This window comes from Gymnogyps californianus, chromosome 2 (genome assembly GCF_018139145.2).
Source record: "Gymnogyps californianus isolate 813 chromosome 2, ASM1813914v2, whole genome shotgun sequence".
NCBI classification, from domain to species: Eukaryota; Metazoa; Chordata; class Aves; order Accipitriformes; family Cathartidae; genus Gymnogyps; species Gymnogyps californianus.
Genome location: NC_059472.1, coordinates 549,725 through 568,667, shown reverse-complemented (window position 1 = coordinate 568,667; position 18,943 = coordinate 549,725). Strand labels below are relative to the sequence as shown.

Genomic DNA, 18,943 nt, shown 5'->3' with positions numbered 1-18,943 from the left:
TGCAGCTGTCTCTTCAAATACAAACACAGCAATCTAACTTTGATGGAGGAACGGGGCTTCATCTGTACTACTGTCCATAACATTTTCTACAGGTAGCTTCCGGTCCAGCATAATGACTTAGCAGCTGTATTCTAGAATTTGCAAGTTTCAGGCATGCCTCTATTAGCACTTCAGTACTTACTTGCTGCTGAAGTTTTATAGACAAGATCTACCGCCTACAGAAAGACAGTACACAATGTACAGCCGTAATAATTTGCCAGTGGAATGTGACTTTGTACTCCAAACTACAGATACAACACATCGTTATACAACAAAAAAGAAATCTTAAAACGAAGCGTATTTTTAGATTAGCAGAACTACTTCTTCTCAGTTAACTAGGAAAGTAAAAATGCAAATACACATATGTGCACGTGTACTTCAACTCAAGACATAGGCCAGACATGAAAAATTTTAGGTCAAGCGTTTTAGCTGCCAGAATAATCAGTTGAAAACGTAAGAGGGCATGACTGGGGAAAAAAGCAACGGTCATACACGTGGCATAAATGCTCACTTAGAATTTGTAATTTTTCATTCTGTTACAGTTTGCCAGAGTTTGATACCCCCAGTGTGGAATATGGCATCCAAGACAAAGCAGATGAAACAAGACTCCATGCGTGCTGGGAAAAATAAGCAAGGAGTAAGAACCAAGAATGGAGATATATCCAAAGGAATAAGTGACATGGAAATACTTGTCAAAGAGAGGAAATTGTACTTGCAGAAGGAATACAAGATTCTCACTGAACAGATGAACACATACATGGGAAGAGTGGAGCATTTCCTGCAGGAAAATAAATTCCTAGAAAAGGAAGCCCAACGGAATCAGGAAGAGAGCAACGCTTACCTCTCTTACATAACAAAACACAGCCAGAAGTGCCAGAATCTGATAATAACATTAAATGACCAGAATCACACCGATCTGTCTCAAGTCTGGACGCAGAAAGAGAAGCTAATCTCAGAGTATACAGAAAAAGAGAAGGAGGTAAGGAGCTCTCTGATGAATATGGAGACAAAGTACGCTCTTATGAACAAGGAGGTTGAAGACCTGCAGCCTTTCAAAGATCCATCTGTTCAGCTGGAACAGATGAAAAAGATTAAAGAGCTGGAGAAGGAATTGTTGGTCACAAAGATACAGCATTCAGATGAAATGCACAAAATCAAGAGCAGATTTCTGCAGGCCAAGGCTGACTGTGAGAAGGACTTTCATCAGAAGATCCAAGTTCTCGCCAAGAGAGCAGAAGCAGCAGCGATACAATCTCTAATTCAGCATATCAAACAAGTAAAAGCAGAGAACTGGCGTCTGCGCAAGGAATTGCTCAGACTCATCCAATACTCAAAAATCCTTAAAGAAACCAAAGTTCAACTGAGAGAGCAGAGGCAGCAGCTTCTTTGGGAGAACCAATACACTCGGGACATGGCACACATGCGCCACTGGTTACACCAGCATGAGGCACACAATGCAAATGGCGAAACCTATGGCTGTCACAGCCCGTTCAGATGTGTCCATTAACCTAAAAACACCCTTCTCCACTCCTCACTCATGCCAACATATCAGTAGACATAGCTGGACTGTCAGCTGTTGCCACTATTAGTTAGGTAACAGAGTATACAGAAGTAAATGTTCCGTGGGTTGATGAAAGGATTGATTTACATAGCTCATGCCGAGCATGCAATTCAGACAACCGATCTTAAAAGTAACCTCAGCTTTAACTTTCATGACATCTGTATTAAGACACTTGAAACTGCAATCCCTTCACGTCCCAAAATAAACAATGACGTTTTCTCTTTGAGATCAGACTTTGATGTTTCATTCATTAGTAATTCTCCATGGGCAAATTATATTCTTAGACATAGTGAAACAATCTCTATGTTACTTTTCACTGCAAACTACATCTACTGATACCATAGTATGAACCAATGTAGGCCAGCTCTTACTTTCAGCAATATTCATCTTCCCAAATCTTCTACCTGGCAAAGACTTTATTTTACCTTCTGCTAGTCTCCAAAGGAGAGAAAACAAATATGCAAGCAACCAAATCCTTTAAACAATATAAGCAGTTGAGGTATTTGGCCCTTGGTCATAACTATCGATAAAATGTATTCACTGAATATATACATATCAATTTTTACTTTCTTCTCATTCTTTCCTTGCTTTAGTGCTTCACTTGAGAAGCAAGAGGTAGAGTTCTAATAGACTGCAGCTACCTTCACTTTCCAAGTTGAACACTTCTGGATTTCGATTACCTCATCAACAATGACACCAGAGGTCACCCTTACTCTAAGTTTTAACATTCACACAGGGATATTTTATACAGAAGCAGACCTTAGTTGAGATTGGAAGAGGCCTCAAAGGAGGGTCAACCAGAGCAGGCCCACTGTCAGTGGCTTTTGAGTATCTCCAAGGATGGACACTCCACAGCCTCTCTGTGCAGCCTGTTCCAGTATTTGACCACACGCACAGTAAAAAAAGTTTTTTCTTACATTTAAATGGAATTTCAATTCCATCACAAATTTCAGTTTCAGAACAGTCTGGCTCTGTCTTCCCCCCTGCTCCGCCTGATATTTAAACATATTAGCAAGATCCCCTGAGCCTTCTCCAGGCTAAACAATCCCAGCTCTCAGCCTCTTCCTGTATCACAGATGCTCCGAGCCTTAATCATCTTTGTGGCCCTTTGCTGGACACAATCCTGTATGTCTGTGTCTGTCTTACACTGGGAAGCCCGGAACCGTACAAGATACTCTAGGTGTGGTCTCGCAGAGCTGAGTAAAAGGGAAGGATTGCCTGCCTCAAACAGCTGGCAAGGCTCTTCCCAGTGCAGCCCAGGACGATGTTTGCCACCTTTGCCGCAAGAGCACATTTGCTGGCTCACAGTCAACCTGGTGTCTACCAGGACCTCCAGGCCCTTTCCTGTCAAACTGTCTTCTAGCCTGATAGCTGCCAGCCTGTACTGCTGCATGGGGTTATTCCTCCCCAGGTGCAGGACTTGGCATTTTCCAGTGATGAAGTTCACAAGGTTCCTGTCGGCCCATTTCTCCAGCCAGACAGGGTCCCTCCGAATAGCAGCACGACCATCTGCTCTATCAACTGTTTGCGACACTGCTCCCTGTTTTGTGTCATCTGCAAACTTGCTGAGGTGCACTCCAGCCCACCATCCAGCTGATGAATGAAGAAGCTAAACAGCACCAGCACCTGTATTGACCCCTTGGGTATACCACTGGCTGGACTGACCAGCTGGTCCTGACCTCCAGCTGGACTTCAGGTCACTGACGACAAACCTTTGGTTCCGGCAGTTCAGCAAATTTTCAGTCTGTCTAACCATACACTTAACTGGTCCGTACTTACTCACTTTGTCAACAAGGATGTTATGGGAATCAGTCTCTGCCAGAGCATGCTGCTAGCAAGGAAAGATTGGCAATGTAGGCATTAGCAGTAACGGTTGCTAGATTAAAAAACAAGTAGGAAAAATTTTTACAGTGCATTCGAATGATACCAGGTGCTGAGAGCAATGTCTGACATCCCCCGCTGACACTAGCGCACTTCTTTAAAGTCACGATGCGCCACGCTGGAGAAGTTTTACACTTTGCCTGCGCCACGCCCCCGCCGCACTCCTGGAAGCGGAGAGCGGCACCGCGGCCACAGCCCGCCGCCGCCCGAGGGGAGTCGTCCGCCGGCGGCGGCGGCGGCGGCGCGGAGCTCCCCCAGCAGCCGCCCACTCAGCCCAGAAGCACGGCCGAGCCCACAGCAGCACCTCTGGCCGCGCAGCACAGCGCCCGGCGGGGAAAGAAGGAAGAGGGAATCAACCCCACAGCGCCGGCGGCCGCCATCTGCGCCGCGCCTCGCCTCGCCTCACGCTGCGCGCCTGCGCCGCCTTGGGCCGCTTGGCGCATGCGTTGTACGGCGGGGCTGTTTCCATAGCAGCAGAAATCAACAGGCAGGGCGCCGCGCGCGGCCTAGCGCGCTGTGCGGTGGAGTGCCTGTCCGCTCGCCGGCCGGCGCCTCGGCTTGCCCGCCATGAGCGCGCCGGAGGTCGAGGCGCTCGTCTCCCAGAAGTACGAGATCAAGAGGCGCCTGGGCAAGGGGGTGAGTGCCCTGGGGGGCCTTGGGAGCTCGGGGAGCCGGGCGGCGGGGTCCAGCGCTGCCCTGCGGGCCGTCCCGGCGGCGCCTTTGTGTGCGGTCTCCCGGTCCCTGCCGCAGGCCGCTGACCTGAGCCGCGTCTAGTGCTGGAGGTCTGAGAGTTTATGCAGTTGAAGAAGAACTGGACTTTGAAATACTTATTATGCCTAAGAGAGAAACAACAAATCCTAAATCGTAGCTTGATAACTTTCTGTGACTTCTCACAATTGTTTCACAACTAAATGTCAGAGGAAGGTAAGTGTTATGTTGCAGCATGTGAAACTGAAAATACCTTTACATTCCCCATCAGGTTTTTTTTCCCTGTAATTTACTGGAGAACCGCCATACAAAGCACTGACCTTGCATGTACACCTGATTTATAGTCAAATGAATCCGAGTCTCAAAGTGTATTCTGTTTGTGCCTGCCAAATCTTTTTGCATTTACTGTAACCCCATTACTTCAAGTATTGTGCCGCATCAAGTAATTTTTTCTCCATAAAATTACATATTTTTAGATGTGAGCCAATGTTAATTTCTAAGATCTTTCTCCTCAGGCAGTCTCTAAACCCTTCCTGATTATCTGCTTTTCTATTCTGGCAGCTCTTTGCCATTGTTTAGTTGTGTTGATCCTAGTAGTTAAGTATTTCACCTGCAATTACAAGGGGGCACTTGAGAGAGGCTCATTTTCTTCATTATCCTCTAAGACAAGGTTTTGGTTTTCTCCTTTTGAATTCACACTGATCTTTCTTATGGCTATATTTCATTCTAAGTTTGTCTCTGACTTGAGGTTTGCTGCCATCTTGTTACTAGTTATCAGCTTTCTCCCTTTGACTGAATGTAATATATTACCTCTTTTAACATGCTAGGTTCTTCGAACAGAATGACATTATTCTTTCATCTGAAATATCAAATCAAATTGTTCGAGAGTTCTATTTGGAGACTTTTTCACAAACATAACTACATACATTCAGGTCTTTAAAGGACTTCAGTGGCTTCAGGTCCATCATCCTATGTCTACTAAGGGAACGGGAACTTCTACCCAAGTTTTCTCTATTCTGGATGACTGTGTGATACTTGCAAATGGTGATTACTCAGTCTCCCTTGTGGTACAGATCCAGTTTTCTTATTTTTAGGTCATAGATTTGAATCTTAACTTTCCACATTCTAGGACATGCCTTACATCTGCACAATGGGGTCATTTCTCACTCAGAAACGCCCAGTTAATGTTTAAATACTCACACAAAGTAAAACAGCTGCAATATGTGATATTGAGTGATTTTCATGCTTAAATACTCAGCGACATTGAGGCAGACTTCCCAGTAATACATGTGGTCCTGGAGTATGGGTTCAGGTCCTTTGCCGTGCATCAGGAAGTACAAACAGCTGGAGTATAAGTATCTCAGATAAGTGCTAAAATACTACACTGTTGGCAATTGGGATGTCTCTTCTTTTTTCCCAAGTAACGAGCGACAGGACGAGAGGAAACGGCCTCAAGTTGCGCCAGGGGAGGTTTAGATTGGATAGTAGGAAAAATTTCTTCACCGAAAGGGTTGTCAAGCATTGGAACAGGCTGCCCAGGGAAGTGGTGGAGTCACCATCCCTGGAGGTATTTAAAAGACGTGTAGATGTGGTGCTTAGGGACGTGGTTGAGTGGTGGACTTGGAAGTGTTGGGTTAATGATTGGACTCGATGAGCTTAAAGGTCTTTTCCAACCTAAACGATTCTATGATTCTATGATACTGTCACTACAGGCCTTGGTAAGAAGTGTCTCTCCATCTTTCTTATAAGCCCCCTTTAAGTATTGAAAGGCCACAATGAGGTCTCCCCGAAGCCTTCTCTTCTCCAGGCTGAACAACCCCAACTCTCTCAGCCTTTCTTTGCAGGAGAAGTGTTCCAGCCCTCAGGCCATTTTCATGGCCCTCCTCTGGACTCGCTCTAACTGGTCCACGTCTTTCTTGTACTGGAGACTTAGGGCCAATATACCCGACAGATCTGCTCCATATCAAATGGGGTTTTGCGATTCACGGGCTATCTATACCTATGTGGCAACGCGGGCCTGAAGGTCCGACTCGTCCCAGAGGATTTTACTCACGCAGTTTTAAAGATGCAGAGAAACGTTACTCAGTTTGGGAGAAGGGCCTCTTTGTGGTTAGCCTAGCTTTACAGGAAGCCAAGAAAATCATACGGCAACAACCAATCGTTTTAAGAGGACCTTTGAAGGTTTTGGAACCAGTATTAGCTGGAATCCCTCCCGGGTGTATCGGTGTATTTATTTACACCAATTCATATGCTGTGTTCAAGGGATGCACCGAATGGCTCCCATTTTGGGAACCAAACCACTGGGAAGTTAATTGGGTACCGGTGTGGCAGTGAGAAAAATGGGAAGAAATCCTAAATATCGCCAAACAGAAGTCTTTTTTAGTAGAGTGGGTTGCTGCACATCAGACAGGAGATCATCCAGCTCACCTTTTGAACAATCAGGTAGACTTGCTGGCCCGCTTGGCAGGGGTGGCCATAGAAGGCCAACCCTCTCAAGGATCAAGCCCTACATTTGAGGGACAGTAAGGGGCTGTGGGACACCTGGCAGGTACATTATATTGGTCCTTTCTGACCCTCAGAGGGGAAACAATATGTGTTGGTAGGGGTTGAGGTGATTTTGGGACTGACCCAAGCAGAGGCAGTCCGGCAAGCAACAGAGGATAATACAGTAAAAGGTCTAAAATTGTGGTTTAGTTGCCTGCCTAAATCCAAATCAATTCAATCGGACAATGGGAGCCACTTTACTGCTGGGGTGGTCCAAGAGTGGGCACGGAATGAAGGAATACAGTGGGTTTTTCATACTCCGTATTACCCTCAGGCAAATGGTATTGTGGAACGCACTAATGGGCTCCTAAAACGAGCCTTGAGGCCTCAAGACCCCGCATGGGCGCAATGGATATCCGATGCAGTAACTAAGGTTAACAGCCCTTGGGGAATTAACGGTTGCCCCTGACTCACGGCATTTTGTCCCAAACCCCCATCTATTTTACCTGGGAAGAGAGAGGACAAAGATCCAACAAACCCACTCCGCTATCCCGGACAGCCCGTTTTGGTGGATTTACCCACTGTGGGACAGGTACCCTTGACCCTGAAGACTCCCATCAATACCTATGCATGGGTAGCCACAGGTGCCCATGGAAAAGACCATCAAATCCATACCCGATGGATTGTTCCCTCTTTTTAACCATTCTTTTTTTTTTAATGATACGGAGTAGAGAGTGATTAAAAGGACGGTTGTATTTAATCTCGTTCTTTGATTACTCTCTGTTTTGTACATTGCAGGTTGTGGACAAACCGTCGTGGGACCCATGTTCACAACCGCAGCATAGATTATTATTTGTATTGTTTGTTTGATTTTTGTTTGGAATATTTTTGTATTGTACTAAGGAAAGATGGATTGGAAAACCTGTTTCTTCTCCATCACTATTGGGGTAATGGGATCATGGGGTGAATCCCCCAATTTGGCTTGGGAGTTGATACAAGGGTTTATGCATATTTGGAATCAGACGGACCAGGGTATATGTGTTGCCCTCGCCGGTTCGGCAGCAGAGGGATTCAAATTTACAGTGATTAGTCTAAATCTTACAAAAATATTGGAAAACGAGTTAAAAGGTCTTAACCGAACAGGGAGAAACATCACATGGGGAATGATTGAATCCCCTTTTCTTGAACAGAAGGAGGGACAACCGTGGAGAAATAACGGGACATGGGTCGAATACTCAAGGGCTTTGTATCAACTCCCGGACAATTCTACTTGGGAAAATTTGTGGAACCAAACTTGTTATCGATCTTTAAATGAAAATTCGGATACGGACGCAAATAATGTCACTTCTGTTTCTGTTCCTTGTACCATAGTACCGTGGTGGGATTCCCCCTCTGGAAGTGGTTATTTTGAACATGAATATAATGTGCGTTGGGATGTAGATTGGTGTATACAAATCCCTGAAAAACCAGGGGAAATTCACCCTGTTAACCATACTAGGTATGAATGGGCCTGGTCTTTAAAACAGCTATTTAACCCCAACAGTCCTTCGTCTTCTACTTCTGACCTCCCTGATGGGACCACCGTCCAGTGGGAGGTTAATGCTGAAACCTGTATGCATAACCGAGCTGAACTCCCAACTGGGGAAATCCTATGTTGGGGCAGTCGACGACGTAGGAGCATCACCCAGGACACGACAGGAGAACCCCTGTTGAACTGTTCCCGAGTATTAAATTGCTCTACAGGAGCAGGCGACCCACTTGAAACTTGGTATATTCCAGAACTGAGAACGTTCATTAGGGACATGTGTACCTGCTGGGGTTATCCCAATTATGGTTATCGGAATCGGGATGACCGATGTAATGGCTCCTTTAAAGACCCCCAAACAGCACTCTCCTGTGGCATTCCAATCACACATGACCCAGATCAACGGAAGGTCTGGAGCTCTGACGGAAAGCAACAGGAGATACCTCGAGACGACCCATTTGATTGTTTCCAGGCAAGGTATTCAGCCCCGCGAGGAATGGTATGGGCATGTTCCAATGGAAGGCTATATTCACAGTTAAATATGTATGAAATGGCCGGATTGCAATGTTCTGTTGGCTTCCCCTCCATGTGTCCCTCCAGAGTATTTAATTTTACATCTCGCCGAAATAGGGTACGTAGAGATCTTGGTAGCCCAGCAGATGCAAGGGAGAGAGTCACAGGAATTGTTAAGAATGGAAGCAATCTTTGCGCCAAGTGTGGCCATTGAAAAACATCAATACATTTTAGAAAATTTAACTTGGCAGGTACATGTTTTGAGTAATTGGACACGATATGCTTTTGGGGAGATGAATCTACAAGTTCAACAAGTGTCAAAGATGACCCTGCAAAATCAATTAGTTTTAGATATGTTATTGTTGAAAGCACATGGGGTACGTGGAATGTTAAATTTAACCGAAGGGGAATGTTGTATTGCCATCCATAATGCCTCCACTTCCATAGACTAAGCGCGCACAAAGATGAAGGAAGTCACCGGTAACACTGGAGAATTGTTCCAAGCAATGCAGCCGACAGACTGGTTTGATGGACTTGGCCCTGGATTGTGGATTACTTCCCTGCTGAGATCTCTCGGACTCACAGGGTGGGGAAAATAGTTTGTAAATATTGGCCTTGTGATATTGTGTGGATTTTTGGTTTTGGTAATAGGCTTTGTGGTGGTTAGGTGTATGATCTCCCGCCTACTATTCTCTCTTCTGTCGTACCTGTCTGCTATGTATGGATCACAACGGTCAAAGAAGATCTTGGAGTGTTTGAGCCACGGGGTGGTGTACGAGACCAACTGGAAGAACAAACAATCTAACACCAAGGGTAACTTGTAATCCCCTGGAACAAAGAGCTGATTGCTCAGAAGGATACGGACAACGGCAGGAGACAAAACTCAATAAGGGAACAGGGGGTGCAGACCCCCTGAGCCCATCCGAGGAATGTCTCAAACACTTGCAAGAAAGATCAAACGATCCTTGAAGAGGAACAAAAGACTGATAAGAGGGAACAGCCTGCCAAAGGCTGGATGATTGCCCAAGAAGCGGCAAAGCCAGCAAAAATCTGCAGTAACTAGGGGAAAGGTAAACGTGGCAGGGGGAGATCGTGACCACTGACTCAATTCGAGACGAAAAAAGGCCTTCCCCCCCACGCCTGCAAGGAATATGCATGCTAATTTACATAGCAAGCAAGGCTAATTCAAATAGGAGGCAGTCCACATTGAAGGATAAGACTACAAGGAGGAGGCAAGTGCCAAAAAAGCAGGGGGGAAGAAAAAGGAGGAACTTCTGGATAAGCGCTCTTACAGACCAGAGACCCCCCCGCTGGCTGGACCAATGCTGGAACCCAGACTGGTGATCTCTCTTGCTCTCGCTCTCTCCCTCCGTCCCTCCCTCCCTCCCTCCCCCCATCTCTCTTTCTTGTTATTCTTTTGTTTTTCTTCTCTAGTAAGTAACACAAGGTACAAACCCCACGTGCGTGGCGAGCAATAAGGAATTTGCTATCTTGATTATGTGCCACTTGTCTTGAGCTATTGAATAAAAGTCTTTGACTGGTTACGGACCTAGTGTTTTGTGCACTCTATTCCACACCAAGGGGATCGGCGAATCTGAGTCACCTCTCCTTCCCTTTTTGGGGGACGTGACAGTGCCAGAGAGGAAAGAATTAAAAAATAGTGATAGGCAGCTTCAGAAGAGTAGACAAAAAGAAAATGTAAAAAAATGAAGGGGTACCAGACCAACAGTAAAACATTAAAAAATAGGGAAAGTAAATTGGATAAATGTCGACATAGAAAGAAAATTGAAAAAGTAACGGCATTCATAAATAAAAAGAAAAAAAAAATAATAAAGGATAGGGTGAAAAACAGAGAGGCACAGAAAGAAAATTTAAAACACAACAGAGTACACCACAGAGAGGAAAGAATTAAAAAGTAGAGACAGCGAGCTAAATAAACTCAGACATAGAAAGAAAATTTGAAAAGCGATTGAGTACAAGACAGGAAAAAAAATAAAAAATGGTGATAGGGAGCTTGGTAAAATTAGACATAGGAAGAAAATTTAAAAGGCAACGAGGTACAGGATAGACAGGAAAACATTACAAAATAGGGATGGCAGAAATAATGAAAAGTGACAGAAAGAAAATGTAAAAAGCAACGGTATTAAAGGACAGAAAAGAAAAAATTAAATATTAAGGTTAGGGTGAAAAACAGACCCAGAAAGTTAATTTAAAAAGCAACAGGGTACACAACAGAGAGGAAAGAATTAAAAAATAGTGATAAGCAGCTTCATAAAAGTAGACAGACAAAATATAAAAAGAGACAGGGTACAGGACAGACAGGAAAACAATAAGAAGAGGGACAGCAAACTGGATAAAAGCTGACAGAAACCTTACATATCGACATTATTAAGGAAAGAGAAGAAAAAATGAAAAAATAAGGATAGGGTGAAAAACGGACACAGAAAGTTAATTTAAAAAGTGACAGGGTACACAACAGAGGAAAGAAAAAATAGGGACAGTGAGCTAAATAAACGGAGACACAGAAAGAAAATTTAAAAAGCAACGAGGTACAGGATAGACAGCAAAACATTACAAAATAGGGACGGCAAAAATAATGAAAGGTGACAGAAAATGACATTAAGAAAAAATAAAATTAGAAAAAAGAATAGGGTGAAAAATAGAGAGACATAGGAAGAAAATTTCAAAAGCGAGAGTGTACAGGACAGACAGGATAATATTAAAAAATAAAGACAGTGACTAGGTTAAAGTAGGCATAGTAAGTAAATTTTAAAAGCAACAGGATACATGACAGACAGGAAAGAATTCAAAAATTCCAGGGACAGCCACCTGGATAAAAAAAGACATAGAAAAAAATTTTAAAAGTGACCAGATACAGGAAACACAGGAAGAAGTAAAAACTTGTTACAGAAAACTGGATAAAAGTAGATATAGAAAGAAAATTTAAATAGCAACAAGGTACAAAACAGACAGGAAAGAATTAAACAATAGGGACAGCGAACTGGAAAAAAGCAGACCTAGAAAGAAAATTTAAAAAGTGATGGGGTACAGGACACAAGAAAAAATTAAAATTAGAGACAGCAAACTATAAACGGAGATGTAGAAAGAAAATTTTAAAAGCAACAGGGTAGAGGAACGACAGGAAAAAATTAAAATACTGATAGGGTGAAAAAGAGAGACCCATAGAAAGTAAATTTAAAAAGAGACGTGGTACACGACAGGAAAATTAAAAAACAGCGATATGCAGTTTCATAGAAGTAGATATAGAAGGAAGATTTAAAAAGTGATGGGGTACAGGACAGGCAGGAGAAAATTGAAAAATAGGGACAGGGAACTGGATAAAAATAGACTTAAAATTTTTAAAAGTGAAAAGAAGAAGGAAATAATGAAAAAAATGAAAAAATAGAGACAGTGAGCTAAAGACATGGAAAATTTTAAAAGCGATGGGGTACAGGACAGACATTTAAGAATTAAAAAATAGCGACAGCAAGCTAAATAATGAAGACAAGGAAAGGAAATTTAAAAGCAATGGGGTGCAGGACAGAGAGGAAAAAATTAAAAAACAAAGACAGTGAAGTGGATAAAAGTAGACATAGAAAGAAAATTTAAAAAGCGACATGGTAAAGAACAGAGCGGAAAGAATTAAAAAGTAGGGCAGCAAACTAAAGAAACGGAGACATAGATAGAAATTTTAAAAACCAACGGTGTACATGACAGACAGGAAAGAATTAAAAACAGGGACAGAGAACTGGGTAAAAGTAGACATAGAAAGAATATGTAAAAATCAACAGGGTACGGCAAAGACAGGAAAGTATTAAAAAATAGGGAGAGGGAACTAAATAAACAGAGACATAAAAAGAAATTGAAGAAGTGATGGGCTACATGACAGACAGGAAAAAACTTAAGGACAGTGAATTGGTTAAAGCAGAAATACAAAGAAAATTTAAAAAGCAAGAGGGTACAGGACTGGAAAAAGTTAAAAACTACAGACAGTGAACTGGTAAAAGTAGACATATAAAGAAAATTTACAAAGTGACAGTGTACAGCAAAGACAGGAAAGCATTAAAAAAATAGGGAGTGGGAACTAAATAAACAGAGACAGAAAGAAAATTTTAAAATCGACACGGTACATGACAGACAAGTAAGAATGAAAAAATAGGCACTGAACTAAATGGAGACATAGAAACAAAATTTAAAAAGTGACGGGGTACAGGACAAACAGGAAAGAATTAAAAATTAGTGAGAGGTATCTTCATAAAAGTAGACATAAAAGGAAAATTTAAAAAGTAATGGAGTACAGGACATACAGGGAAAAAATTAAAAAATAAAGACAGTGAACTGTATAAAAGTAGACGTAGATAATTTAAAAGGTGATGGCATACATGACAGACAGGAAAGAATTAAAAAATAGGGACAGCAAACTCAAATACAGATATTGAAATAAAATTTTAAAACCATAGGGATTAAGAAAGGATAGGAAAAAAAAATTTAAAAGGATAGCAAACTAAAACTGAGAGAGAAAACATTTTAAAAGCAACGGGGTACAGAACAGAGGAAAGAATTAAAAAATAAGCAGTGAACTGAATAAATATACACACAGAAAAATTAAAAAGTGACAAGATTAAGGAAATAAAGAAAAAATTTAAAAGTAGGGATGGCAAGCTAAATAAATGAAGACATAGAAACAAAACTTAAAAAGTGCTGGCATTCAGGACAGACAAGAAAAAATTCAAGAATAGACAGTGAACTCGTTAAAAGTAGACATACTAAGAACAAAGTGACAGCATTAAGGAAACACAAGAAAAAAACCCCTAAGGATAGGGAGAAAAATAGAAACAAAGAAAGAAAATTTTAAAAACAACAGGGTACAGGACAAAGAAGAAAAAAATAAAAAATAGCGGCAGCAACCTCGATAAAAGTAGCCATAGAAACAAAAATTGAAAAGACCAGAGGAAAAAAAAAACCAACAGCGAACTAAACAGAGACATGGGGGTGGGGGGGGGGGGGGGTGGGTGGGTGGTTATATTTTGATTCCGGTGTTTTATGTGTTAGTTCTGGTCTGGTACGGCTGACTTCCAGAGCTGGTTTTTTCCTTCTGGGAGTTCCGCCTCCGGTGATTATTGTACCACTTATGTTCCGAGTTACGTCGACTTCTTGTTGCGGAGAAGACACTTCAACAGTGGTCCCTTTATTTTTTGAATTTTTAGTTATTTTTGCTGTTAATTTTGGACCACTAGTTTGGAGGAGTGCGGTTACATACAGTACGACGTCCGGAGGGCCTCCGGGCACTTGCGCCGCCATGAAGGACTGCCGGCCCATAGAGTGTCATTTCCGGAGGACTGACGGGCACTTCCGGGATCCTCGGGGACTGCCGCCCCATGGAGTGCGACTTCCGGAGGACCGACGGGCACTTCTAGGTCTTACGGAGGCGCCGGAGTCCGCAGAGAGCCTTTTCTGCGGTGCTGACGGGCGCTCTCGGTGCCGCGCGCCGGCCGACCGAGTCCGGTAGCTGGCGCGTGCGGGTCGACCGTCGCTCCGGGACGGTGGGAGTGTCCGTTCGTCGCCGAGAAGCCGTTCCGTGTGGCGGGGAACCCGCCGGAGCCCCGGAGGTGCCGGTTAGCCCTCGGGATGCGGGTCTCTAGGACTCAGCGCCGGCCCGGCGTCCGTTTTCCGCCGCAAGGGCGTTTCTTCGCGCGGGTTGCAGCGGTAACGGCCGCTGCTGTCGCGGGCTGCGGCTGCTGGCGGAGCGCGGGCGCCGTGGCGGTGCTGCTGCCGTCTCGGTTCCGCGTTCCGGTCGTTTCCCTGGGGGCCCAGGGTCGGCGCCGGCTCGGGGCTCCGGGCTGCGGTCCGTGATCGGGTGCGGGGAGGGAACTGAACTCGGAGGTGGATGGTGGGTTTTAATTACGAGGCGTGACTGAGGCTGTGTGTGGTGGGGGGAAACGCCCTAATTTGCATAATTGCGTTCCTTGCATATTTAAGCAATAATTGCTATTTGACCAATATTGCTAATTATAGGTTACAATAATCTATTCTCATCAGTAGTTACTCTGAGCTAGAATAGCAGTTACTAGTATATAAATGCATGACAGTCTAGTAAGAAAAAAAAAGTATAAAAATAACAAGCGTTAGCACTGGTGTAGCAGTATTAAATGGAATACTCGTTGGCTGCAACTAATTAATTCCTTGTATTTTATCTCATTATTTAATTGGATAATATTATATTGTTTAAACGGCCTAATTAAATAGTTTAATAATATAAATAATGTACAATGAATAAATGGCTTGCACCCAAAGAGTGTTCCATTTACTACTGCTGCAGGAAAAATGGAAAAGGAGACGAAGCGCAAAAAGCAAGAGACTGACACAAAAGGAAAGTTTAATTACTATTCTAAATCAGGATTTTAGATTATTAATTAGAAGCCTAATTAGGAGTGCTTTAATTACCATAATTACAATGAGATTATTTTAATAAAACTCTTATTTAATAAAACTCTAATAAAACTCTTATTTAATAAAACTAAATAGAACTATTATTATAATAAACTACTCCCAATCAGTATTCTATTTCTACTTCGTAACTGGGAATTTTTATTATGATAATATTGCTTGGGCATTGTTAATGCCTACATTTAACATTGCTATTATTAAATAAATAACAGGCATTAATGATGCCTGCTTAGTGTTCTATGTGTTTTTAAAATTCAATTTAACTTCTTATTAATTAAATTCAATTTGCACTATTTTTATTTTAGCTCTACTTGGGAGTAATTAGTACCTGTGATTCCACACCCCTCCCCCCCAAATGGCTACACTTAAATTTAGGCAGTCATGACTTACTGTTAGTTGTCTTTTATTTCAAATCTAAATCTTTTAATGTTATGTTAGTTCTGGTTGTGAATCATTACTGCCTGTGATTTTTTTTTTTAATACATTTAAACAAAACCGTTGTTTAATGATTCATTTTTATTTCTCTTTGTTTAAGAATCTAAAGCTTCAGTTACTATTTTGGTTCTAAGTGGGAGTCATTATTGCCTCTGAACTTGCTTACAGGTATAATTTAACCATTAAACACTACCGATTAGTTTCCAATTCTATTTGTTTTAAAAATCTAAAACTCTCTTATTTTGTTTCCGATTCGGAGTCATTAATGTCTACAATTTATTTAATAATGGCTATGTTTAAATTTAGCTATTAATGACTCCCAATTAGTTTTCTATCTTCAGCACTTAAAGAGGATTTCTAAATTATTAATTTTTTTCATTGCAATACAGATTGGAAATAATTACTGCCTGGTTCATTAAGTAATATTAACTAGATTTGTATCTCTACAGGTATTACTCCCGATTAGTGCTCTATTATTTGTATTCTGCTATTTGAAATTTTATTATATAAATCGGGAGTAATTACTGTCTGTAAAGTTTTAAATAATAGCTAGAGTAGATTATAGGCAGTTTTTACTCCCAAAGACTGTTCTAGTTACTGTTATTTAAGGTTTTATTCTAAATATTTTAAAGTAAGCAAGCAGTAAAAATTAAAATAACAGAAACCAAGGACTTCAGAATTCCCAGGAAAAACAACCAGAGCGCCTCAATGTGACCAGAAACTGGACGAGTGCTACAGTCCAACTCAGACACTCGACGATTTTGCATTTCAGCTCCAAAGTTTGAAGCTCCACAGAGCGCGACCCCTCTGAGCAAGCAACTTGGCCTTTAGCCATCACCTGCTCTCCTCCATCTCTGCCACTCATTTTTTTCTGTGAACCCCAGCTTCCTGGGGGAACAAACACACATGCAGCAGATACACCGCAACATCAAACTGCCAGCCGCATGGCTGTGCCACCACCATCAGCTGCACCCAGCCATCGCAGCTATGCGAACAGGAGCCTCCAGCCAATGCAGCACCACCTGCCTGAGCGCCTGTGACCCCACAGACCGCTGGCTCTGCCAATGGTGTGTCCAACGAAACCCGTGACAATGCCAATACTGCAGCAACGCGACAGAAATGAACGCGAGCTGTGGCAAGGACAGACACATCACAGCAGGTATGATACTGACGTTGAAATGCCAGCTCACCTTTATTTCAAAGGTAGAACACACACGTGTGCGCACACACACAGAGCACAGAATTTTATTCTATGCAAGACACACAGCCCTCCTTAGCATACTCACAACCTATCTTCACGGCAACATCAGCTCCGTGATTTGGATTCCTGGGCAGAAAACGAGCGAGTTCTGTGTGTTGTGGTGGGCTGTCCTGGTTTCGGCTAGGACAGAGTTAATTTTCTTCCTAGTAGCTGGTATAGTGCTGTGTTTTGGATTTAGTAGGAAAAGAATGTTGATAACACACCGATGTTTTTAGTTGTTGCTAAGTAGTGTTTATACTAAGTCAAGGATTTTTCAGCTTCTCGTGCCCAGCCAGCAAGAAGGCTGGAGGGGCACAAGAAGCTGGGAGGGGACACCATCAGGACAGCTGACCCAAACTGGCCAAAGAGCTATTCCATACCATATGACATCATGCCCAGTATATAAACTGGGGGAGTTAACTGGGAGGGGGGATCGCGGCTCGGGAACTAACTGGGCATCGGTCAACGAGTGGTGAGCAATTGCATTGTGCACCACTTACTTTGTATAGTTTAATTCTTTTAGTATTGCTATTGTCATATTATTATTATTATTATTATCATTGTTTTTCATTCCTTTCTGTCCTATTAAACTGTCTTTATCTCAACTCACGAGTTTTTTTTCCTGATTCTCTCCCCCATCCCAGGGGTGGGGGGCAGTGAGCAAGCGGCTGCGTGGTGCTTATCTGCCGGCTGGGGTTAAACCACGACATGGGCCCTCGCCTTCCAAACCTAGTATTTAATAGCTAGGAATGTATGTTCGAAAGATAAAACAACTGATCATATCTTAAGCCATGGTCAGTGTAAATGGCAAATAACTATCCATTTCTCTTCACATCCTAACTGTGGCTAGATGGTGTACATCACTAAAGTAAAAAAAGCTTGCTTCAAGGCCCTAACCCTAACAACCTGAACCCAAACCTGAGCTTGAACCCAAACCCCTAACCCTGATGGTGCCCTAAGCATAACCCTAACCCCTAACCTTAGTGACCCTAACCCTAAGAACCTGGGGCTATATGGACAGCAGCGGGGCCCCACCTGGACTCTAAAAAAACTTGGTAAAAGGCCTGGGGCACTCGGAAGGGCAGCAGGATACCACCTGCGTGTTGCCAAAGGCCCCAGGGCACTGGAGAGAAGCAAGGCCCTGCCAGTGCACCAGCAAAGCTCAGCCAAAGCCCCAGGGCATTCTGGAGGGCAGCAGGGCCTGCCCAGGCCCCAGCAAAGCTCACCCAAATGCCAAGGGGAACTCTGGAGGGCAGCAAAGCCCCTTACCAGCCCTGGCAAAGCCCACCGAAGGCCCCTGGGCACTCTGGAGAGAAGCAGGGCCCCACGCGGGCCCTGGCAAAGCACAGCAAAGTTCCTGGGGTTCTCTGGAGGGCAGCAGGGCCCCTTACCAGCCCCTGCAAAGCCAGCTGAAGGGCCTGGGGCACTCGGAAGGGCAGCAGGGCCATGCCTGTTCTCTGACAACACCCAGGAAGGGCCCGAGGGCTTGCTGGAGGGCAGCAGGGCCCCTTACGGGCCCTGGCAAAGCTTGGTGAAAGCCCTGGCATACTCTGGAGAGTACCAGGGCCCCTTATGGCCCCCAGTAAAAGTCCCAGAGAACTCTGGAGGGCAGCAGGGACCATTAGAGGCCCCAGCAAAAGCCACAGGTTGCTCTGGAGGACAGTAGGGCTCCTTACGGGTCCCAGCAAAGCCCAACAAAGTTCCTGGGGCTCTCTGGAAGGCAGCGGGGCTCCTTACAGGCCCCAGCAAAGTTCTGGGGCTCTCTGGGGGGCAGCAGGGCCCCTTACCAGCCCTGGCAAAGCCTGCTGAAGGCCTCAGGGCACTCTGGAGAGAAGCAGGGCCACAACAGCACCAGCAAAGTTCAGCCAAGGCCCTGGGGCTCTCTAGAGGGCAGCTGGGCCCTTCCCAGGACCTGGCAAAAGCTCCAGGGAACTCTTGAGGAAACCAGGGCTCTGCCCAAGCCCTGGCAAAGCTCAGCAAAGGGCCTGGGGCACTTGGAAGTGCCTGTTCTCTGGCAATGCCCAGCAAGGGCCCCAGAGCTCTCTGGAAGGAAGCAGGGATCCACCCGGGCATTGGAAAGCCCGGCAAATGCCAAGCCATTCTTCCTTCT

General features: G+C 43.9%; 1 protein-coding gene across 2 annotated transcripts; it reads left to right on the top strand.

The window, feature by feature from the left end:
• Nucleotides 1–4,061: 4,061 nt before the first annotated feature.
• On the top strand, nucleotides 4,062–10,259 carry LOC127029946 (uncharacterized). 2 transcript variants are annotated; one of them, XM_050915787.1, is made up of 2 exons: nucleotides 4,062–4,117; nucleotides 7,472–10,259. In XM_050915787.1, exon 2 carries the CDS (start codon nucleotides 7,582–7,584, stop codon nucleotides 8,923–8,925), a length of 1,344 nt encoding a protein of 447 aa, XP_050771744.1. In that variant the 5' UTR covers nucleotides 4,062–4,117; nucleotides 7,472–7,581; the 3' UTR covers nucleotides 8,926–10,259. The 2 variants fall into 2 exon arrangements, with proteins under 2 accessions (XP_050771744.1, XP_050771745.1); XM_050915788.1 differs by lacking the exon at nucleotides 4,062–4,117 and adding an exon at nucleotides 4,356–4,405.
• The last annotated feature ends 8,684 nt before the right edge of the window (nucleotides 10,260–18,943 follow it).